Source organism: Littorina saxatilis, linkage group LG4 (genome assembly GCF_037325665.1).
Source record: "Littorina saxatilis isolate snail1 linkage group LG4, US_GU_Lsax_2.0, whole genome shotgun sequence".
Lineage (NCBI taxonomy): Eukaryota > Metazoa > Mollusca > Gastropoda > Littorinimorpha > Littorinidae > Littorina > Littorina saxatilis.
The window spans coordinates 1,446,530-1,470,952 of record NC_090248.1 but is presented as its reverse complement, the minus strand read 5'-3'; the positions used below and the strand labels follow the sequence as shown (position 1 = coordinate 1,470,952).

Genomic DNA, 24,423 nt, shown 5'->3' with positions numbered 1-24,423 from the left:
CACAACACACATGGGTAGCGCGACTCTGATGCTGCTAGCCTTCCAGTGGGCTCATTACACCTTAACACAACACACATGGGTAGCGCGACTCTGATGCTGCTAGCCTTCCAGTGGGCTCATTACACCTTAACACAACACACATGGGTAGCGCGACTCTGATGCTGCTAGCCTTCCAGTGGGCTCATTACACCTTAACACAACACACATGGGTAGCGCGACTCTGATGCTGCTAGCCTTCCAGTGGGCTCATTACATCTTAACACAACACACATGGGTAGTGCGACTCTGATGCTGCTAGCCTTCCAGTGGGCTCATTACATCTTAACACAACACACATGGGTAGTGCGACTCTGATGCTGCTAGCCTTCCAGTGGGCTCATTACACCTTAACACAACACACATGGGTAGCGCGACTCTGATGCTGCTAGCCTTCCAGTGGGCTCATTACACCTTAACACAACACACATGGGTAGCGCGACTCTGATGCTGCTAGCCTTCCAGTGGGCTCATTACATCTTAACACAACACACATGGGTAGTGCGACTCTGATGCTGCTAGCCTTCCAGTGGGCTCATTACACCTTAACACAACACACATGGGTAGCGCGACTCTGATGCTGCTAGCCTTCCAGTGGGCTCATTACACCTTAACACAACACACATGGGTAGCGCGACTCTGATGCTGCTGGCCTGCCAGTGGGCGGAAGAGATAGTCGTATTTCGCAGGGATGGGATGATAGCGTCATGAAAACAGGTATATGAAAGCGGAATATGCCGTGCAGGTAACTGTGGCAGCACGTGTCTAGACTTCGAGGAGGACTTCACGTCGATGGAGAGTTACGGCGTGGGCAAGTTCCTGCTCTTCATGTTCCTGCAGGGCGTGGTCTGCATGGGCGTCGTCCTCGCCACCGAGCTCAGGCTCTTTGACAAACTCTCTACTCTCTGCAAGGTGGGTGGACAATCATGTTAACTAGACTCTCGTGACAAACTCTCTACTCTCTGTGAGGTGGGTGGGACAATCATGTTAACTAGACTCTTGTGACAAACTATCTTCTCTCTGTGAGGTGGGTGGGACAATCATGTTAACTAGACTCGTGTGACAAACTCTCTACTCTCTGTGAGGTGGGTGGGACAATCATGTTAACTAGACTCTCGTGACAAACTCTCTACTCTCTGTGAGGTGGGTGGGACAATCATGTTAACTAGACTCTCGTGACAAACTCTCTACTCTCTGTGAGGTGGGTGGGACAATCATGTTAACTCTCTACCAGGTGGGTGGGACCTAAACTCTGCATGTGTCTCGCCTTGGTCATTTAGCTACGTCTCTTTGACAAACTCGCCGCTCTCTGCAAGGTGGGTGGGAAAATCATGTTAACTGGACTCTTTGACAAACTCGCCGCTCTCTGCAAGGTGGGTGGGACAATCATTTCACCCAAACTCTTCATGGGGCTCGCCTTGGTCATTTTGGTTCACCTTTTTGACAAGCTGAGATCGGTACAGTGAAACCACTCTTTTTAATTTAGATGTGCATAGAGATTCCTGGGAAATCAGCTCCTGAGGGAGGGGCTTGTCTTAATATGGAAATGTATTTACAGACGTTAGTGAAAGAAACCGGGAAACTGGGGTCAAGGCAGGCTGTATTATAAGACAGATACCACTTTATAATGATACACCATATTTTGCGCGTTGATCATGTTGGTGGCTGCAAAGTAATACAAGTCCTAAGGGCAGAAGACACAGAAACGGGGCACAGATCAATCTGTCCTGTTGGCGACCGTTGATCAGAGGGCAACAAAACTCATCTGGGTGTAGGTCTTAACACTAATGAACACACACTCAAAAGACAAGAAAGGTAGGTTGTTGGAACGTTTGTTATTGACAAAACAATACATTCACAAATATATCGACCCAACGGTCTTTTAAGTGCACAGACAAACAATAACGAAAAAAACTGTTCTAAAAGACCGTTGGGCCGATATATTTGTGAATGTATTGTTTTGCCAATAACAAACGTTCCAACAACCTACCTTTCTTCTTTTTTGATTCTGAATTTTGGAACGTTGGCAGTCTCTTTGTGTTTAGATTTACTAATGAACACAATTACAACAAGCAAAAGTATTTTGAACTAGTCACTTGGTCAAGTTTCATGCTGACAGAAAATAACTGTTACCCTTTCAGAGCCGGAAGAACAAGACTCGTGACGTCTCCACGGTGCCTCTGTCCTTCATCAACGGTAATGGCGTCAGCAGTGACGCAATGGCTGAGGACGATGACGTGGCCAATGAACGTCGCCGTATCAACAACAGTTCCCCTGAGGAGCTGAATAAGACAGACCCCCTGGTTCTGATGAATCTCACCAAGGTTGGATCAACTTCTTGTTTGCTTGTTTGTTGGTATATGTCGTATACATACTATTACATGTTACTTGTTTATGTCGTATACATACTATTACATGTTGCTTGTTTGTTGGTATATGTCGTATACTGTTACATGTTACTTGTTTATGTCTGCCTTTACGTTCATTGTCTGATTGTCTCTCTGTATGTGTATGTGTCTGTCTTTCTGCCCCTTGTAGTGTCTGTCACCCTTGTATTATTTTGGCAACTGAAGTCTCGAGATATTCCTAAAAGTGTTGACCCATTTGAACCTCACACCGAAAACCAAACACTCTTCACGCTGATTTCACCGCTGATTGTTTAGAGACTTACTTGACATTTACATTGGCAAGTGGTGTGATTGCTTAGAGACTTACTTGACATTTACATTGGCAAGTGGTGTGATTGCTTAGAGACTTACTTGACATTTACATTGGCAAGTAGTGTGATTGTTTAGAGACTTACTTGACATTTACATTGGCAAGTGGTGTGATTGTTTAGAGACTTACTTGACATTTACATTGGCAAGTGGTGTGATTGCTTAGAGACTTACTTGACATTTGCATTGGCAAGTGGTGTGATTGCTTAGAGGCTTACTTGACATTTGCATTGGCAAGTAGTGTGATTGTTTAGAGACTTACTTGACATTTACATTTGCAAGTGGTGTGATAGCTTAGAGACTTACTTGACATTTGCATTGACAAGTGGTGTGATTGCTTAGAGACTTACTTGACATTTACATTGGCAAGTGGTGTGATTGCTTAGAGACTTACTTGACATTTACATTGGCAAGTGGTGTGATTGCTTAGAGACTTACTTGACATTTGCATTGGCAAGTAGTGTGATTGTTTAGAGACTTACTTGACATTTACATTGGCAAGTGGTGTGATTGTTTAGAGACTTACTTGACATTTACATTGGCAAGTGGTGTGATTGCTTAGAGACTTACTTGACATTTACATTGGCAAGTGGTGTGATTGCTTAGAGACTTACTTGACATTTACATTGGCAAGTGGTGGTGTGATTGCTTAGAGACTTACTTGACATTTACATTGGCAAGTAGTGTAATTGTTTAGAGACTTACTTGAGATTTACATTGGCAAGTGGTGTGATTGCTTAGAGACTTACTTGACATTTACATTGGTAAGTGGTGTGATTGCTTAGAGACTTACTTGACATTTACATTGGTAAGTGGTGTGATTGCTTAGAGACTTACTTGACATTTACATTGGTAAGTGGTGTGATTGCTTAGAGACTTACTTGACATTTACATCATTGGCAAGTGGTGTGATTGTTTAGAGACTTACTTGAGATTTACATTGGCAAGTGGTGTGATTGCTTAGAGACTTACTTGACATTTACATTGGCAAGTAGTGTAATTGTTTAGAGACTTACTTGAGATTTACATTGGCAAGTGGTGTGATTGCTTAGAGACTTACTTGACATTTGCATTGGCAAGTGGTGTGATTGCTTAGAGGCTTACTTGACATTTGCATTGGCAAGTAGTGTGATTGTTTAGAGACTTACTTGACATTTACATTTGCAAGTGGTGTGATAGCTTAGAGACTTACTTGACATTTGCATTGGCAAGTGGTGGTGTGATTGCTTAGAGACTTACTTGACATTTACATTTGCAAGTGGTGTGATAGCTTAGAGACTTACTTGACATTTACATTGGCAAGTGGTGTGATTGCTTAGAGACTTACTTGACATTTACATTGGCAAGTGGTGTGATTGCTTAGAGACTTACTTGACATTTACATTGGCATGTGGTGTGAATGTTTAGAGACTTACTTGACATTTACATTTGCAAGTGGTGTGATAGCTTAGAGACTTACTTGACATTTACATTTGCAAGTGGTGTGATTGTTTAGAGACTCCATTCAGCCGCTTATGTTTTTTTCTCACACAAACCCTCATTTAATTGGATCACTGACCTAAGACATGAATAAATACTCACTTAATTGGATCACTTACCTAAGACATGAATAAACCCTCACTTGGTTGGATCACTGACCTAAGACATGAATAAATACTCACTTAATTGGATCACTGACCTAAGACATGAATAAATACTCACTTAATTGGATCACTTACCTAAGACATGAATAAACCCTCACTTGGTTGGATCACTGACCTAAGACATGAATAAACACTCACTTGGTTTGATCACTCACCTAAGACATGAATAAACCCTCACTTGGTTGGATCACTGACCTAAGACATGAATAAACCCTCACTTGGTTTGATCACTCACCTAAGACATGAATAAACCCTCACTTGGTTGGATCACTGACCTAAGACATGAATAAATACTCACTTAATTGGATCACTTACCTAAGACATGAATAAACCCTCACTTGGTTGGATCACTGACCTAAGACATGAATAAACACTCACTTGGTTTGATCACTGACCTAAGACATGAATAAACACTCACTTGGTTTGATCACTGACCTAAGACATGAATAAATACTCACTTAATTGGATCACTTACCTAAGACATGAATAAACCCTCACTTGGTTTGATCACTGACCTAAGACATGAATAAACCCTCACTTGGTTTGATCACTGACCTAAGACATGAATAAACCCTCACTTGGTTTGATCACTGACCTAAGACATGAATAAACCCTCACTTGGTTTGATCACTCACCTAAGACATGAATAAACCCTCACTTGGTTGGATCACTGACCTAAGACATGAATAAACCCTCACTTGGTTCGATCACTGACCTAAGACATGAATAAACACTCACTTGGTTTGATCACTGACCTAAGACATGAATAAACACTCACTTGGTTTGATCACTGACCTAAGACATGAATAAACACTCACTTGGTTTGATCACTGACCTAAGACATGAATAAACCCTCACTTGGTTTGATCACTTACCAAAGACATACATTTCAGCGTTACGGAAACTTCACTGCCACAGACCATGTATGTGTCGGAGTACCAGAACAGGAATGTTTCGGCCTGCTGGGTCAGAATGGAGCGGGCAAGACAACCACCTTCAAGATGCTCACCGGTGACGTCAGCGTGACGTCAGGGAACGGTTACCTCAAGGGAGATGACGTCGTCAGTCACATCAAAGAGGTAAGCCTTAATGTGATGTCGTTTTGTGAAACTGTCTTGCAACTTCGAGAACTGGTAGTTTTTCATAAAAAAAGCAATGTGCTTGTTGATATGTGAGATCCGTCTTATCCAAGAGGTTGATATCAACAGTACTCAAATAAACATGTTAACAACGTTATTATCCAAGAGGTTGATATCAACAGTACTCAAATAAACATGTTAACAACGTTATTATCCAAAGTATGAGAAATGACGTTTTGTTAAAAGATGTAAGAAGATTTATCCTACATACGTGAGAGAGACACCCGTGAGATAATAATCGTTCAAATCACACGTGTGTATATCATGTAAATGAGGTCATGTCAAGCAAGTCTGGCAGGGACCTGTTTTTCCACTGCGTATGATGCCAAAGTCACCGAGACAAACGTCATTGTAGAAACACAAATTGCGCTCGCTGATTATCCTCGATGAATCTTTAGAACTAACACGTCACGCCACACTTTCAGAGTGACGTTTCTTTGCTTTGACGTAATAGATTGCACAAGGCTTTTGAAGAGATCGAGGTTCCAAAACAAGTGTCTTCAATTTAGCTGCCTCGAATGCAGGACATTTTCAGTAAAATCCACGTAAATCCAGTATGTATCTCTATGTTTAACCATGTGTCAAATGGTTTTGTGTCTTTACAACTGTCACTGCCAACATTCTTAAATTTATCCATGATTTATCAATGATGTATCCATAAATTGTCCGTAATTTACCTATGCCACTGTGGCCAGGCGAGAACACTGGATGAAAGTTAGACTGAGATATGAATATCTTACATTCAAGCTTTTAGTTGAATATTTGTGTTTGATGCCCTGCAGTACACCATATGGTTGAGAGACACTGTGCGGGGATGGCTTTTTTCATCAAACTAATGGGGGGAAAACAGTTAAGTCGTTGTACCAAGCGCGGACGCCGAACGATGTAACCGAGTGTCGAAACACAAAAATCACCTTTGGAGGCGAAGTCCAATCTAACAGGATTGAAGATTTTAGAGCTAATTTCTTAACCCTATAAAACCTGTTTTGGTTACGCAAAGAAACCCAAGAACATACAAGGAGACCGCAACAGCCAGACCCTATCACAAACACAACTCTACAATTAACAGGTGTTGCCGATGAGCTGTAAATAGTCCCCAGACAACTCTGCAGAGTCTGCTGTGATAAGGGTGACGCAGTAGTCTCCCTGTAACAACGACATAAAAAATAGAGTACTATCTGTTCAGGTGCAGAAGAACATGGAACACTTCCCACAGTGTAACGCCCCACCGGACGGGCCTCCCACAGTGTAACGCCCCACGGGACGGGCCTCCCACAGTGTAACGCCCCACTGGACGGGCCTCCCACAGTGTAACGCCCCACTGGACGGGCCTCCCACAGTGTAACGCCCCACTGGACGGGCCTCCCACAGTGTAACGCCCCACTGGACGGGCCTCCCACAGTGTAACGCCCCACTGGACGGGCCTCCCACAGTGTAACGCCCCACTGGACGGGCCTCCCACAATGTAACGCCCCACTGGACGGGCCTCCCACAGTGTAACGCCCCACTAGACGGGCCTCCCACAGTGTAACGCCCCACTGGACGGGCCTCCCACAGTGTAACGCCCCACCGGACGGGGCGAGGGAAGCTACGGATGAACTGTGCATGCTAAGATTGAGAGGCGTGTCTGCTTCAGTCAGAAACTGTACAGTGCGCTAAAAGGGTCGTCTTTATGTGTTCAGGCACAGAAGAACGTTAACATGGGGAACTGCCAACACTTTGAGGCCTTACTGGGGTGTCCGTTTTAATAAGTAACTTCACAGTGAGCTAAAAGGGTTGTATCTATGTGTTTCGGTCCAGAAGAACACGAGGAACTGCCAACGCCTTACTGGCGTGCGTGTTTTAGTCAGCAACTTCACAGTCAGCCAAAAGGGTTGTCTTTATCTTATCAGGTCCAGAAAAAAACCATGGTGTAATGCTCACACTTTGACGCGCTACTGGACAAGATGACTCGGCGAGAGACGCCTTGAATGTGCGCTAGACTGCGAGGCGAGTCTACATGTATCCAAAATACAAGGTGGTAGTGACCTCAGCTCACAATACACCTGTATTGTGTGTTCAGGTGCAGAAGAACATGGGGTACTGCCCGCAGTTTGACGCGCTACTGGACACGATGACTGGCCGAGAGACGCTGTGGATGTACGCCAGACTGAGGGGCGTGCCTGCTGACCGCATCGAGAACGTGGTGGACAACCTCGTCAGCATCATGATGCTGCAGCCACACAAAGACAAGCTGGCCGGACATTACAGGTGGAGTAGTGTTTGTTGATATGTATGGCAGTGGCCGTCGTTGTGTTGGAGGTCGTTGTCGTTGTGATGTCGTCGTTGTGATGTTGTGTTCGTCGATGGGTGGTGGTTGCTGTTCTGGTTATTGTTGTGGTTGTTGTTGCTGTTGTTGTTTTTGTCAAATGTCGACAACCGATCTAGATGATGATGCTGCGTGTAACAAAACTTGACAGATAATGTTGTTGATACTTTTAGAATTGAGTATTTGTGTATCAGTGTGTATTTGTGTATCAGTGTGTATTTGTGTATCAGTGTGTATTTGTGTATCAGTGTGTATTTCTGTATCAGTGTGTATACTTTGAGATTTTAAGAAGACGCTTTCTTACCTTTAACATGTCTCCAACAATAGGCTTACACAATGTAGGGATTAGAATCAAGAGTCTGAGTCTTTTTATTTTAAAGTTTTGTTTCCATTCATAGTCGTGTTTTTTTTCTGTGTTCACGACATGTACATCCAAGAAACATTGTTATTACTCATGAGTGTATCCACAATACCTTTACCGTGCTGTTTTAGCGGGGGTAACAAACGCAAGCTGAGCACTGCCATAGCGCTGGTGGGAGACCCGTCCTTCCTATTGCTGGACGAGCCCTCGGCAGGCGTGGACCCTGCGGCCCGGAGACAGCTGTGGTCAGTTCTCTCTCAGGTCAGAGCCAGCGGCAGGACGCTCGTCCTCACTTCTCACAGGTAAATGAAAGAACAAATAAAGATAGCTTAATGTTGACAAGTAAACGCTTTATTGAGCTAATTTTCTTCCATTGCCTTATTAATATGTATTGTTATTATGTTATTATTAATTGTATGTCCGTCAAGAACAAAGACCGTAAGGTGCTGCGGTACTTGTGATGCTTCTTGTTGCCTTTAGTTAAACGTTCCACTAACTAACCATTAACTAACCTTCTGTTTAGTTAAACGTTCCACTAACTAACCACTAACTAACCTTCTGTTTAGTTAAACGTTCCACTAACTAACCTTCTGTTTAGTTAAACGTTCCACTAACTAACCTTCTGTTAAGTTAAACGTTCCACTAACTAACCTTCTGTTTAGTTAAACGTTCCACTAACTAACCTTCTGTTTAGTTAAACGTTCCACTAACTAACCTTCTGTTAAGTTAAACGTTCCACTAACTAACCATTAACTAACCTGTTTCGTTTTGATTGGTCCATCCCAGGATGGAGGAGTGTGACGCTCTGTGCACGCGAATCGCCATCATGGTCAACGGTCAGTTCAAGTGTCTGTGTAACACCTGGCTAACACCTGTCTAACACCTGGCTAACAGGTAACTGTTGTGTGTTACAGTATGGAGGAGTGCGACGCTCTGTGCACGCGACTCGCCATCATGGTCAACGGTCAGTTCAAGTGTCTGGGCAGCCCCCAGCACCTCAAGAACAAGTTCGGACACGGCTACACGCTGGTGGTCAAGATGGGGCTGAGGGAGGACGGGCTGGTGGCCCCCCATCAACCCGTAGTGGACCAGGTCGTCACCAACTTCGCTGGCTCCAGCGTCTTTGATGACATGCAGGGATACGTCCATTTCCAAGTGAGTCACTTTACATTTTAGGTTTGTTGATGACATGCAGGGATACGTCCATTTCCAAGTGAGTCACTCGTTTGTTTATTTTTAGGGTTAGGGTTGGGCGTGTTTTGGGCAGATGATTACTTCCAATGATCTGTAATATCAACTGTGCTTGCCCTTGAGTAGCTGTAAGATTCTGTGATGGCTTATATAAATTCTGGAGGATGTAATTTTGGTGCTATAAAGAACCGACGCGCTCACAAAACAAAACGAACACTAGAATTGGAAAATTAATTAAAGTTTATTGTGAATATGTCGATGTCATAGTAATTCGGAATCAGCTCATAATATCAATATATAAAAAGCTAAACATAAACCTATGGAGAGCTAAGTAACCTATATAGGAGCGTGGCGGAAAAACTGATCTAAGTTTAGAATGTGAATTAAAGCTAAAATGTGAAGTAGAAATGACTAGCTTGAGTGAGAGTGCAGAACAGTAGAGTGTGAAGCGTGGAGCATGGAGCGAGAAGCGCGGAGCGAGAAGCGCGGAGCGGTGAGCGAGAAGCGCGGAGCGGTGGAAACTGATAGAAAAGAAAAAACTAAACTTAGAATTCGAAACATCAAACTAAACATCAAAGGTGTCCTAAAAACATAAACATCAAAGGTGTCCTAAAAACATAAACATCAAAGATGGACGACAAAATGGCGGCCGAAACAAGATGGCGGCAAATAAATAAAAAATCACCAAGACAAAAATATGTTAGAAAAACCCTACATAGAATAAACGTAGGACACAGAAACGGAAAGAAGACAAAGAAACGGACAGAAGACACAGAGACGGAAAGAAGACAAAGAAACGGACAGAAGACACAGAGACGGAAAGAAGACACAGAAACGGACAGAAGACAAAGAAACGGACAGAAGACACAGAAACGGACAGAAGACACAGAAACGGACAGAAGACAAAGAAACGGACAGAAGACACAGAAACGGACAGAAGACACAGAAACGGACAGAAGACAAAGATTCAAAACTAAAATTACACGAATTCGGTAAATAAAGAAACATAGTCAGAAATGGATACTCGCCTTTGACAGCATCAATAATCTAAAACAGACTCAAGGCGAGCAACTGAACCTGAACTACAAAATAACTTAAAAACAAAACTGGAGGCTGGCAGAAAACACTGGGCCCCGGAACAGAGCAAAAAAATCTATCTATCCTAAAACATCTTGTTCCGTGAACGGCTTCCCAGTAAGTGACGACGAATACAGGCTATCCACCACAGAGGTGAACTAAAAATTACTGCGCGTTACTACGATATTACTGTTGCAAAACATGCGTCCCGTGCTCTCCGGGGAAAACTCCATAGGCTGTCCAGCGTGAGCCATACAGGCACATGAAATTAATATCAGAAAAACGCCGGCCACACTACCTTGTTTATAAATTAGTTCGTTACAATATTTAACGTCATTAAAACAAAACAAAGTTCGTACCAGGACGCTCATACTTAATAAAGAAAAATAAAAGATAAAGAGCGAGCTAGACCCGCACGCGAACCTACAGAGGTGGCTGCAAAATGGGAACAAATAGGGGCAAAAGTGAGATAAGGAAAGAAAAGTGAAAGAAAAGAGAGGGGAAGCCACCACCACGGAAAGTCGCATGCGAGTCAAGCTAGAAGCATGACTAAAAAACACAAGCAAAACAAAAAGAATCTAGATACACAGAAGGCTCCTTAGCAGGGGCATTCACATTCCCCCCTCGAAGACATCTTAGTCTTTACAAAAGTCGACATAAAAAATCAACAAAAATCATCGAATACATGCGTGGTTCAAAAACAAAATCCGAAACATTACAGAATCCTTTTGGCATTATCCAAAACGTAGCTGTTCGAAACGCACTCTCATACGTGGTTCAAAATACAAAAATCCGAAACGTTACAGAATCCTTTTGGCATTATCCAAAACGTAGCTGTTCGAAACGCACTCTCTATGAGTCTCAATCTAAAAAATCACACGTGTTCTTTCAACAAATGTAACATCATCTTTCGTCGGTCCGTCACTGTCAACATACCGTGTCAACATTACTCTTACACCTTTACATAAACCGCAACTCAGTATGAAAGACTGTAGTCGCAACCTACAAAATACAAAAGAAAAACATCTTCAGTCGTCTTAATCATAAGCACAGGCATCCGCACGCGGGAAGGACTAAACAAACCGATTCATTAAGCGCTTGCCTCTGTCAAGAGCTTTCGTTCCAAAATGCGGAACCAAAAACATATATACAAATGGAGAGAAACCACAAAGTCACAAAAAATATTTGCATTAAGACGAAATTTTCTCCCCAAATCAAAACAGCGCCACCTGTCAAAAAGGCGAACGGATTACGTCAGACCAAAACATGCACAAACGGTCTGTCGAAAACAGTAAAGTTCACTGGGAAAGTCATTGAGTGTCCGGGTCTGCCTTCACCAGCACGGTCAGCTTAGCGATGGGGCGCCAGTAGTAGAAAGTGGAATGGCTCGTCTTCGAGGTGACCTTGACAGTCTTCAGCTTGCAGGTTCGCACGAGTCCATCGTCGCTGGGGCGAACCTCCGTCACGAGTCCAAGAGGCCAATCTGCTCTGCATACGGCTTCGTCACGTAGCACGACGACATCTCCGACAGCAACGTTACGTTGGGGAAGAAGCCACTTTCTTCTTCGTTGTGGTCTTCTTCGTTGTGGTCTTCTTCGTACTGGTCTTCTGGTACTGGTCTTCTTCGTCGTGGTCTTCTTCGTTGTGGTCTTCTTCGTACTGGTCTTCTTCGTCCTTTCCATGACATGGAGGGCGTCGGAGATGCTGGGTTCGGCGAGTGTCGTGCGATATACGAAAGTGACTGATTCACCTTCGTACTCGCTGGGACAATACTGTTCTGTTAGAGACACGTGCATCACGTCATGGACAGACTGTTTTGGCGACACTTGTCCCAGTATCGTCCAACCCAACGGTGTGAGAACGGCGTATGGGTCTCCCTTGATGACTCTCTCTGGCATGAATAGCTCTGCATGATCGTAGCCAATCAACAACCCGGGAGTGCAGCCTTCGAGCAATGGGGGAATCTCGCTGGCAATATGACTCAAATGCTTGATGTTACGAGCGGTCTCTGATGTTGGTATGTTCTCAGTGTCATTGGTGAGATGGTCCGTCGTGTAGAGCGTTTTCAGGTTGTGGGAAACATTGGAGTTGAGGGCCTTGACACACAATCCGGTCACTCTCTGACATTCGATATGAGTGTTCTGAGAAGTCATAGTGTTCAGCCTCAATGACGCTGGCTCAGAATGAGTGTTCAGCTTGTCACTCAAAGATTCAGTGATGAAAGAGATGCAAGACATGGTGTCAAGCAGCGCGTATGTCGTATGCTCTACCGTGGGATTCTCTTTCGTCGAAACTCTGACCGGAACAATCATGGTAGCTCTGACTGGTCTGTCCGACTTGTTGGTCGTCGCGAATGCTGATCCAGAGGCAGAAACACGGGCATCTTGACTGAGACAGACAAACCTTGAAGAATCTGGCGGTCCCCGGGCATTCCGTTGCTGATTGGGAATCTTCTTCCTGTAGCTAGGCGCTCCATGCAGCATAGTGAGATGTGGGCCTTGGCACTTGTCGCATATCGCCCTAGTAGTGCAGTCTACACTTCTATGGTCAGTCTTTCTGGCACAGGAAAAGCACAAGGACGTTTCGTACATGAAGTGTTTCCTGTCCTCAACGGGAATCTCATCGAACCTCTGGCATCTGAGTAGAGGATGAGAAGAAGAGCTGGTCGGAAAACGAACGGTACAAAAGGGACAGACTTCGTCGCAGTTCGTATTCAGGACAGTTTTCGCGTGATGCTGACAAAGACTTTTGTCACACTCTTGACATGCAGATGCAGTAGAAAAATCCGTACTGTACGATGTTTTCTTGGGGACTGATGAACTGGCGGTCTGTGAGGTGGAAGAGGCGGCAGATTTGCTGGAGGAGAAAAGGGGCTCGCAAAGGATGTCTGCCTCTGTCTTGATGAAAGCTGACAACTCCTCAAAGGTAGGGTAGCGTTTCTTCTCGTTCTTGGTCTTGTTTACTTTCCGCACCCAGTTTCTCACCAACCAATCTGGAAGCTTGCTCATGAGTGTCTTGTGATAGGCTTGGTCTTCCAGATTCTGTAGCTGGCCTATCACTCGGCTCGCCACAAGGCATTGTCCAAGAAAGTCCGAGAAGGCGCGGAGGGCTTGTCCATCTTTGGGTTTGATTACCGGCCATGCATCTAGTTTCTCTCGGAAGGCTCTGGCAACGACGAAAGAACTGCCGAACCTTTCCTCCAACGTCTGAAGGGCCTGCTGATAGGCCTGGGCATCTCTGATCAGAAAGAGTCCCTTGACCGCATCCTTCGCCGGACCGTCCAAGTACTTTTCCAAGTAGAGGAGCTTTTCCTCTGCAGAAACGCCCTGCCGCTCAATCAAAAGAGTGAAAGAGGACCTCCAGAGAGGGTACGTCAAAGGATCTCCTGAAAACGTAGTGGGCTCCTGCGTCGGTAACCTGTTGATCAGGAGAGCCTCAGCTAGAGTACGAACTAGGGCAGAACCCTCGGAGAGCGCTGGCTGGCCTTGCATCTGAGGAAGGTATGCATCTTGCCCGTAGTAGACGTCTGAAGGGCTCGTGACCGGAGCCTCTTGAAAACCATGCTGTGTGTAGTCAGTGTCAGGAGCAAAGCTTGCAGCGTGGTCATATTGCTGCGTTTGCATGGGAGGATGCATGACAGAAGGCCCATATGCAAAGTTTGGCACATAGGTCGAAGACTCTCGGGAGGTCATGGCAGGAAAAGGACCAGGGAAAGGCCCGGGAAAAGGTCTCGCTGATGGATTGAGGGATTTGTGAGGGAAACGGGAAGGCGCGTAGATCTGGCGAGGACGATCTTCGTGGCTTGGAATCTCAGCTTTGACAAACTGAGGCCGAAAGGAGGTCGCGAATTGGCCTCCGACTCTTGTCGTCATCGTGGTGGCTGTAGTCATCGTCGTAGTGGTAGGAGCCGTGGCTGTGACCGCTGCTGGAAGTGGGTGAAAAGCGGAGACAGGTTGGGCAAGGGTCCTGGAGATGCCTCGAAGAGTGTCGCGGATATCCTCGGCGGCCGACTGGAGATGCGGAGGGGCATAAGCCCTGACCTCCGTGGGCTGCTGAAGTGGCGGGAGTCCAGGCTTGGCTGCCGCAGGCTGATGTTGCCCAGAGACGAGGGTGTAGGCTTCCGGCTGGTGACGCGGGCGGGCGTAGGTGTCGGCTGTCGCAGGCTTATATGTATCTTGTGTGTGCTGTGTGTGCCTATCATACCCTACCGCCACATCTCCTATGCTCTCTGAGTGTGTACCTACATGCAGGGGGTTGTGAGTACCTAGGTACCTATCAATGGGGCTGTCACGAGGTAGTTGGGGCATGAATCTTTCTCTAGCCCTTTGCTGGTCTTCTATGTCAGTTTTAATGATCTTAAAAACTTCATGTTCTTCTTGCATCTTGCCTTCTCTCTCCACCCTCTCTAGTGCAGCCTTAACTTCCTTTTCCTTTTTCTTCAAAGCTAACCTTTCATCTTGAGCTTCTCTCTCCAACTCTCTTTCCATCTCTGCCTTCTTCTCGGCAGCCAAAGTTATAGACCTCTCCAACTCTCTTTCCATCTCTGCCTTCTTCTCGGCAGCCAAAGTTATAGACCTTTCCAACTCTCTTTCCAACTCTGCCTTCTTCTCTGCCGCCAAAGATTTAGACCTAGAAGCCTTCTCCTCTAAAAGCAAAAGAGTCTCTTCTTGTCTAGCCCTTTCATCTGCGACCATTTGCTGGGACCTAAATCTCGCTGCACTAACCGCCAAAGAAGCATCTAAAGAAACCTCTCTAGCACCTCCAGAAGCGACTGTGGAAGTCAAGTCCGAGCTGGAGGCGTACGGGTCTAACTTGGGAAAGAGTCTGTGATATTGTTCTTTGAGCGTCTCCGTTTGCATGTGCATATCGCTCAGATCCTCTTCTATAGCTACATCACTTTCAGCCACTTGACAAAGCCTCGAGTTCGCTACATTTAGCTCGTCTAGGTGCTCACAGAGGAGTATCTTATGAACTTTAAGGACTCTCCTTTTGTCTAGTGTTTCCCTAAAGGCTGTGCACAACTCGCTGATCATATTCTTATGAGCTCGGCTTATGGCCCAGTACTTGTCTGACAGTTCCCTAGCCTCAGCATTAAGTCTAGCCCTAACAATGGCGGGGCCTCTTTCTTCTCTACTTCGTTGAGCGAGATGCTCTGCACTTGCAGCCTGTTGGGAGGGCTCAGTTCCTAAACCTTCCTGTGTAGGAGAATGTTCAGCTTGAGAGGGAAAGTTATCTGAATTCAAAGTGTCTTGGGTCTGAGTGGGTTCAGCTAGAGACTCTCCCTGAGCGCCATCACGGTCGCCTTCATTCTTACGACTATCAGTGTCCAAAGCAAAATGTTCATCCCTTTCTAACTTCAAAGTGTAAGGGGATAGCTCGGCACTCTCATGAGAAGGTAATTTCTCATCCATACTTTAAGTCAAGTGAAAACGTAGAGGTTAACAAAGACTTGCGAAATATAGAGAAACAAAATTCAAAACGGCACACCTCGGGTCACTCACTAGAGGGGAAGAAAATACGAAGTACGAAGTGTGCAATGCTATGGTCAACAAACCTAAAATAATGCCTAAGTTGCTCTGCTCTGGGCCCGACAAAAATGAATTAAAATATTGTTCGCTAGATACGAAACACAGTTCCTTTAAGACAAAAGGTTCATGATCTCTTCACAAGATCCGTAAGGATAAGAAGTTCAAAAGTCAGTGGCCCTAATCACAGGCCTACAAAAGTTCATAAAGTTCTTTGTCGAAAACAATCCAAAATGTTCCAAAAAATATCAGAGTTTCCACTGTGCTTGCCCTTGAGTAGCTGTAAGATTCTGTGATGGCTTATATAAATTCTGGAGGATGTAATTTTGGTGCTATAAAGAACCGACGCGCTCACAAAACAAAACGAACACTAGAATTGGAAAATTAATTAAAGTTTATTGTGAATATGTCGATGTCATAGTAATTCGGAATCAGCTCATAATATCAATATATAAAAAGCTAAACATAAACCTATGGAGAGCTAAGTAACCTATATCGGAGCGTGGCGGAAAAACTAATCTAAGTTTCGAATGTGAATTAAAGCTAAAATGTGAAGTAGAAATGACTAGCTTGAGTGAGAGTGCAGAACAGTAGAGTGTGAAGCGTGGAGCATGGAGCGAGAAGCGCGGAGCGAGAAGCGCGGAGCGGTGAGCGAGAAGCGCGGAGCGGTGGAAACTGATAGAAAAGAAAAAACTAAACTTAGAATTCGAAACATCAAACTAAACATCAAAGGTGTCCTAAAAACATAAACATCAAAGGTGTCCTAAAAACATAAACATCAAAGATGGACGACAAAATGGCGGCCGAAACAAGATGGCGGCAAATAAATAAAAAATCACCAAGACAAAAATATGTTAGAAAAACCCTACATAGAATAAACGTAGGACACAGAAACGGAAAGAAGACAAAGAAACGGACAGAAGACACAGAGACGGAAAGAAGACAAAGAAACGGACAGAAGACACAGAGACGGAAAGAAGACACAGAAACGGACAGAAGACAAAGAAACGGACAGAAACGGACAGAAGACACAGAAACGGACAGAAGACAAAGAAACGGACAGAAGACACAGAAACGGACAGAAGACACAGAAACGGACAGAAGACAAAGATTCAAAACTAAAATTACACGAATTCGGTAAATAAAGAAACATAGTCAGAAATGGATACTCGCCTTTGACAGCATCAATAATCTAAAACAGACTCAAGGCGAGCAACTGAACCTGAACTACAAAATAACTTAAAAACAAAACTGGAGGCTGGCAGAAAACACTGGGCCCCGGAACAGAGCAAAAAAATCTATCTATCCTAAAACATCTTGTTCCGTGAACGGCTTCCCAGTAAGTGACGACGAATACAGGCTATCCACCACAGAGGTGAACTAAAAATTACTGCGCGTTACTACGATATTACTGTTGCAAAACATGCGTCCCGTGCTCTCCGGGGAAAACTCCATAGGCTGTCCAGCGTGAGCCATACAGGCACATGAAATTAATATCAGAAAAACGCCGGCCACACTACCTTGTTTATAAATTAGTTCGTTACAATATTTAACGTCATTAAAACAAAACAAAGTTCGTACCAGGACGCTCATACTTAATAAAGAAAAATAAAAGATAAAGAGCGAGCTAGACCCGCACGCGAACCTACAGAGGTGGCTGCAAGATGGGAACAAAAAGGGGCAAAAGTGAGACAAAGAAAGAAAAGTGAAAGAAAAGAGAGGGGAAGCCACCACCACGGAAAGTCGCATGCGAGTCAAGCTAGAAGCATGACTAAAAAACACAAGCAAAACAAAAAGAATCTAGATACACAGAAGGCTCCTTAGCAGGGGCATTCACATCAACTATCACCCCTAAACGATCGAATCACTCTCCGGAGTGAACACGCCATATCAGGGCATACACGGTCAAGATCGAGCCTACCACCCACAGCATCTCCAGAAGTGGTTTCAAGTTCCCAACGCGACAGCATTCGTGGCAATGTAGTTTTCTCTGATGGAGATAATTAATTCAATGTAGTTTTCTCTGATGGAGATAATTAATTCAATGTAGTTTTCTCTGATGGAGATAATTAATTCAATGTAGTTTTCTCTGATGGAGATAATTAATTCAATGTAGTTTTCTCTGATGGAGATAATTAATTCAATGTAGTTTTCTCTGATGGAGATAATTAATTCAATGTAGTTTTCTCTGATGGAGATAATTAATTCAATGTAGTTTTCTCTGATGGAGATAATTAATTCAATGTAGTTTTCTCTGATGGAGATAATTAATTCAATGTAGTTTTCTCTGATGGAGATAATTAATTCAATGTAGTTTTCTCTGATGGAGATAATTAATTCAATGTAGTTTTCTCTGATGGAGATAATTAATTCAAATGATCCCCTGTATCACGTGTTTCGACCAATGGCCCTGAATGACCCTCTCCATGAGTTACGCTGATATAAAGAAACAAGTCGCGTAAGGCGAAAATACAACATTTAGTCAAGTAGCTGTCGAACTCACAGAATGAAACTGAACGCAATGCAACGCAGCAAGACCGTATACTCGTAGCATCGTCACTCCACCGCCCGTGGCAAAGGCAGTGCCCGTGGAATTGACAAGAAGAGCGGGGTATTCGTTGCGCTAAGAAGGATAGCACGCTTTTCTGTACCTCTCTTCGTTTTAACTTTCTGAGCGTGTTTTTAATCCAAACATATCATATCTATATATTTTTGGAATCAGGAACCGACAAGGAATAAGATGAAAGTGTTTTTGAATTGATTTCGAAAATAAAATTTTGATAATAAGTTTTATATATTTAATTTTCAGAGCTTGTTTTTAATCCGAATATAACATATTTATATGTTTTTGGAATCAGCAAATGATGGAGAATAAGATAAACGTAAATTTGGATCGTTTTATAAATTTTTATTTTTTTTTACAATTTTCAGATTTTTAATGACCAAAGTCATTAATTAATTTTTAAGCCACCAAGCTGAAATGCAATACCGAACCCCGGGCTTCGTCGAAGATTACTTGACCAAACTTTCAACCAATTTGGTTGAAAAATGAGGGCGTGACAGTGCCGCCTCAACTTTCACGAAAAGCCGGATATGACGTCATCAAAGACATTTATCAAAAAAATGAAAAAAACGTATGGGGATATCAATCCCAGGAACTCTCATGTCAAATTTCATAATGATCGGTCCAGTAGTTTGGTCTGAATCGCTCTACACGCACGCACGCACACACACACACACACACATACACACACACATACACCACGACCCTCGTTTCGATTCCCCCTCGATGTTAAAATATTTAGTCAAAACTTGACTAAATATAAAAAGGGGGTATCATAATAATTATGTGCACGCTGCATAACATTCACATCAGAGTTAATTGTTTGTCCCGATCGCGAAATAAAGCAACGTACATGCTTCGCCTCGTTTTAAAAAACTTGTCCTTGTATAAGGGTGCTTGAGTACTCTATCAGACCGCTGAGTTATTTGAGAAAATTGTCAACTCTATACTAGTTTGAGGTTCCCGACGAGACGGCGATCGTTACAGACGAGGAATTTCTGATTTAGTTAATTTATTTGACACTTAATAACACCCAACGGCTCTACGTGACCCGGATAAAGTTGAAAAGGCATAAACAATCACGATTCAACCAATGTCTTACAAATGTTAAACCGGTTTCAGGTTCCCGACGAGACGGCCCACGTGGCTGACGTGTTTTCTCTGATGGAAAGCGCCAAGCAGAACCTGTACGTGGAGGATTACTCCGTGCACCAGACGACCTTGGAGCAGGTCTTCTTGACCTTCACCCGCAAGCAGGTGCCCCCTAAGGAAGCCACCAACACCTCCGTGATGGAGAAGCTGTGTTGCTGTTGCTGCATGAAGTGCGGTGTTTACGGCAAGAAGAGAAAGACTGATGCTTATCAGTGAGAGGTGAATGAACTAAAGAAGACTATTGTATGCAGTGCGGTGTTTACGGCAAGAAGAGAAGGACTGATGCTTATCTCTAAACGGCGCACCCTCTCAACTACCCTATCTTTTCTCCCAACACTAAACTTTTGTTTTGACTTTAGAGGGGAACTTAACCAAGATACTCTTTTTCCGAAATCCCTGGGACACAAATACAGGAGGATCAGTCAATGCAAAGGCACATAATGCGCCAGGGTTAACACAAAGAAAAGGATTCATAATACAACCCCCCCCCCCCCACCCCACCCACCCCCCCCCCCACCCCGCCCCCCCAAAATAATATATATATAAAAAAAAATAAAGAAGATATTCCCACTCCATCTTTTCAGTATGGTTATCGCAAACATTAAATTGTGTTAGTATTACAAACGACTACCATTGACAAACATTACCGAAGAGACGTTCATCATGCTGATGCTATATGATGTTATACAAAGTATGACATGATCTATGGCAAAAAGAAAACTGCTTGATAAGTGTTAAAAGCCAACGAACAAGTTGGACTAATGAACTATTATTTTGACGTGTGAAGATCTCGCTGTAGACTGTGAAGGCATAGTCCACCCCGTGCAACAGTCGGGCTGATTGTCTCAGATCTTAGCAAAGGAGGTCAAGGTCACTCCTCCCCGTGGACACACACCATGAATCAACACCCTGATGCCTTGTGTACAGTTCACACACCGACAGTGTCAGTACATTAATACATTCATTTGTCAACCAATGGCTTCTCTGCACAGAACGGACCGGGTTGCTCCTGGTTGGCGTCTAACATTGAGGGATTTTTTTGTTTTTTTGTGGGTTTTTTGCTTAACGCCCAGCCGACCACGAAGGGCCATATCAGGGCGGTGCTGCTTTGACATATAACGTGCGCCACACACAAGACAGAAGTCGCAGCACAGGCTTCATGTCTCACCCAGTCACATTATTCTGACACCGGACCAACCAGTCCTAGCACTAACCCCATAATGCCAGACGCCAGGCGGAGCAGCCACTAGATTGCCAATTTTAAAGTCTTAGGTATGACCCGGCCGGGGTTCGAACCCACGACCTCCCGATCACGGGGCGGACGTCTTATATTTACCACTAGGCCAACCGTCCCGGTCATTGAGGGATGGTTTACTTATCCTTTGTAAATACTTGACAGATTGTAAGATGGTGAACCGTTTGCATGGGAAGTGTCACGTTTCAATATATCACTCAAGGTGATTATGAACCGGTTAATTACTACTAATTAACTAACCACACCACGATCCACTCTCGCAGTCATACAATTAAATAGAGTCAACAAAAGTATAAGTTTCAGACGCCTGTTTATGTATAAACTCTCCACCTCCCTCGAGCCTTCACTCAAAATATGTTCCTTTTACGTTCTCAACACGTAAAAAACCAGTGTTCACTGACAAAATGCCAGTAGTATGTAGAAAATTATAGGAACACGCTGAACCCGTGTAAATATAGTTAAATGAGAATGTTCTGTCCGAAAAGCCCTAGTTCGTGCAGGTGTCACACACCCCACGTTGTCACTACTCCAATGAAATCATAGATACGAAAAGACAACGGTGGTCAACGGGGTGCGTACGACATGGTGCACTTAGCTTTATCTCTGCTGCTGCTGCTTAGCCGGTATGCTGGTTAGTCGGTTCGCTGGTTAGCCGGTCCGCTGCCGGTTAGCCGGTCCGCTGGTTAGCCGGTCTCCTGGTTAGCCGGTCTCCTGGTTAGCCGGTCTCCTGGTTAGCGTAGCCTCAACAGTTCCCGCCAGAGTCAGCCGTGCAGATGTTACAGGAACGTAACGAAGCGAGGCGAACGAAGCGAAACGAAACGAAGGCTGCAAACAGAAAGCATCGGTGCACTAAACATGTCAGCTACCCCTCACCCACCACCTTAAAACATGTCATCTTTAAATATCTCATCGAGCACGTGGGCCTGCACAAAATGGACTTTTTACAACAACAAAACAGTCATTTTCCGTCCTTCTCTCCCTATCTGCAAAAACCATATACAGATTAGTATTTTAGCGTCACAGAGAGTAAATTATGCGCTAACCTGGAAAGAACAACAGAGAGTATTTCATTCCACAACACAGACTCATCAACAGCGTTAAATAATGATTTATTACCTCAAAAGCCTATGATTGTACTCTCAATGGAAGCAAAGTCCGCTTCCTCCCTGGACCAGCCTCTGTTCGTCAACAGTGACCAAAACCGTCCAGAACCCCTTGTCGAATCCTTATGCGAAAGCCATCGCCGACGAAGGAAAATTGACGACTTGTCCTCAGCAAAATACGTGGCAGGGAGAAAGGAAAAACTAGTGGAAGTTCCCCTAGAGTGCCGAATATAATACTCGGTGAAAAACCATCATACTCTAGAAACTGTGTATACGATCCTTCCCCTTCTGCCGCTGGGTGTCAAGTGTGCCGTCCTTGAGTCTCTGACAGACCACCTAGCCAAATACACGTGACTGACCTTGTCCCAAAACCAGTCCAGCTATACACAATTCTGCCTCCCAAGCAGAAAAAGACACGAGAAACTCAATCCGTGAAAATCCCGTGTGCGCTGTCAGCGAAAAACCGTCAGCCCTAGCTATGACAGCAGAAACCTCCACTGTAAAACTCGTGCGATACAAAACATCCGTGCTCGTAGAGCACCGTCAGCAAACTCTGCTGTAACCCAATATCACGCACAGGCGCTTTCTATCATACACGACCAAGAACAGGCACTCCACTGAGTGACACTTTCTTGGTCTCTGTCACCCGATCGTGACACACCTCCCCTCTTCAAGACGAAACCTCGGTTTCGCTCACAGTCATGTTCTCCTCTCCAGCCCGAGAGAGAAAGTCAGCTCCAACATTGTTGGCGCCCGGTATGACGCGTACCGTGAATTGGTACGGTTGGAGAATCAACGCCCAGCGCATAAGTCTGGCGTTTGCCAACCTTGCAACCTGAAGATATTGCAGAGGTTGATGGTCTGTTTCCAGACAGAAAGGTCGTCCTCAAGAACGAGCAACCCCTCGTTTCACCCCTGATGACTGCAACCTTCTCTGTCTTCTTGTCTTTGTTCTTCTGGTCTTTGTTCTTCTCCCCGTAGGCTGTCCTCTCTATGTAGGCGCGCAGCAGGTTGGCGTGGTACAGGCGTGCTTTCCCGTGCATCATGATCCTGTAGTCGTTCTGGCCCACCCTCGCTGTCACCTCAAAAGGTCCTTGCCACTGCAGTTGTAGCTTGTTGTGTTTGACAGGTAGAAGTAGCAACACCCGTTCTCCAATCTTGAAGCTGCGCGGCCGTGCCTTGCGGTCGAATCCTCGCGCATAACGCTGTGCTGCTCTTCCCAGGTTCTCTTGAGCCAGTTTGCAGGTCTCTTCAATCCTGTTCCTGAGTTCTACGATGTAGGTCGCTGTCGTCTGCACCTCCTCGTCAGCTTCTTCGTCTGTCCAAGCCTGACGCAGGATAGCCATGGGACCGCGTACCTGTCTGCCGTACAACAACTCAAATGGGGAAAAGCCCAAGCTCTCCTGAGGAACCTCGCGGTATGCAAAAAGCAATGCTGGGATGTACCTGTCCCACGTGCGTGGCTTCTCCTGAGCTAGTTTCCTCAGCATGGTCTTCAAGGTGCCATTGAACCTTTCCACCAGTCCGTTGCACTGAGCATGGTAAGGAGTGGTGAAGTGCTGCTCCAGTGATAGCAGTCGTGCTGCCTCCGCCATCACTCCTCCCGTGAACTGCGTGCCTCTGTCGGTGAGTACCTCTGATGGAATTCCCAGCCGGGACCACATAGTAACCAGAGCCTCAGCTACTCGCGTGGCTTCAATCGATTTCAGAGGGATCGCCTCTGGGTATCGAGTAGCGTAGTCCACCATGGTCAAAATGTATCTGTTTCCGTCCTCAGACGCAGGCAAGATGGGCCCGATGATGTCCACTGCCACCCGACGAAAGGGTTCGTCGATGAGCGGCATCTTCTCCAAGGGGACCTTCCTCACCCTTCCTTTGGCAACCACCTTCTGGCACTTATCGCAGGACGCACAGAAACGTCGGACATCCGTGCAGATGCCTGGCCAGTAAAAGTGGCGCCAGACACGATCCGTGGTCTTCTTGGTACCAAGATGACCTCCCAGAATCGAGTCGTGTGCCGTTGCCATGACACCCTCGCGAAACTCGCGAGGCACGACAACCTGTTTGAATGTACCTTCTTGGTTGCTGAACTCACGGTAGAGCAACTTCTTGTCCCTGAGGAACCTTGACCTCCCATGCTTCCCGCTCAGCTTCACCTTCCCCGACTTCGCATGCTCCCGAGGAGTAGCTAAGGTCGGGTCAGAATCCTGAGCCTTCGCGAGAAGCGCGGGGGTCACGTTCCCCAGGGCAGCTCGTGCAGCAGGTAGGGGTTTGAGAGGTTTGTCCTCTCGCTCCGCCTGTGCCCGCGTGAGCACTGAAATGACGTCGGGAGCCCGATAAACGGGAACCTCCC

The 24,423-nt window shown here is 45.1% G+C and overlaps 1 protein-coding gene across 1 annotated transcript in view; it reads left to right on the top strand.

The window, feature by feature from the left end:
- LOC138963745 (phospholipid-transporting ATPase ABCA3-like) overlaps positions 1 to 20,197 on the top strand; it is a 75,188-nt gene extending 54,991 nt beyond the window's left edge. The window contains exons 22-26 of the mRNA XM_070335593.1: positions 5,290 to 5,475; positions 7,598 to 7,785; positions 8,336 to 8,506; positions 9,119 to 9,359; positions 19,683 to 20,197. Of these exons, the coding sequence (XP_070191694.1) occupies positions 5,290 to 5,475; positions 7,598 to 7,785; positions 8,336 to 8,506; positions 9,119 to 9,359; positions 19,683 to 19,928 (1,032 nt within the window). The 3' untranslated portion in view covers positions 19,929 to 20,197. The remainder of the gene's footprint in view (positions 1 to 5,289; positions 5,476 to 7,597; positions 7,786 to 8,335; positions 8,507 to 9,118; positions 9,360 to 19,682) is intronic.
- Positions 20,198 to 24,423: the final 4,226 nt, after the last annotated feature.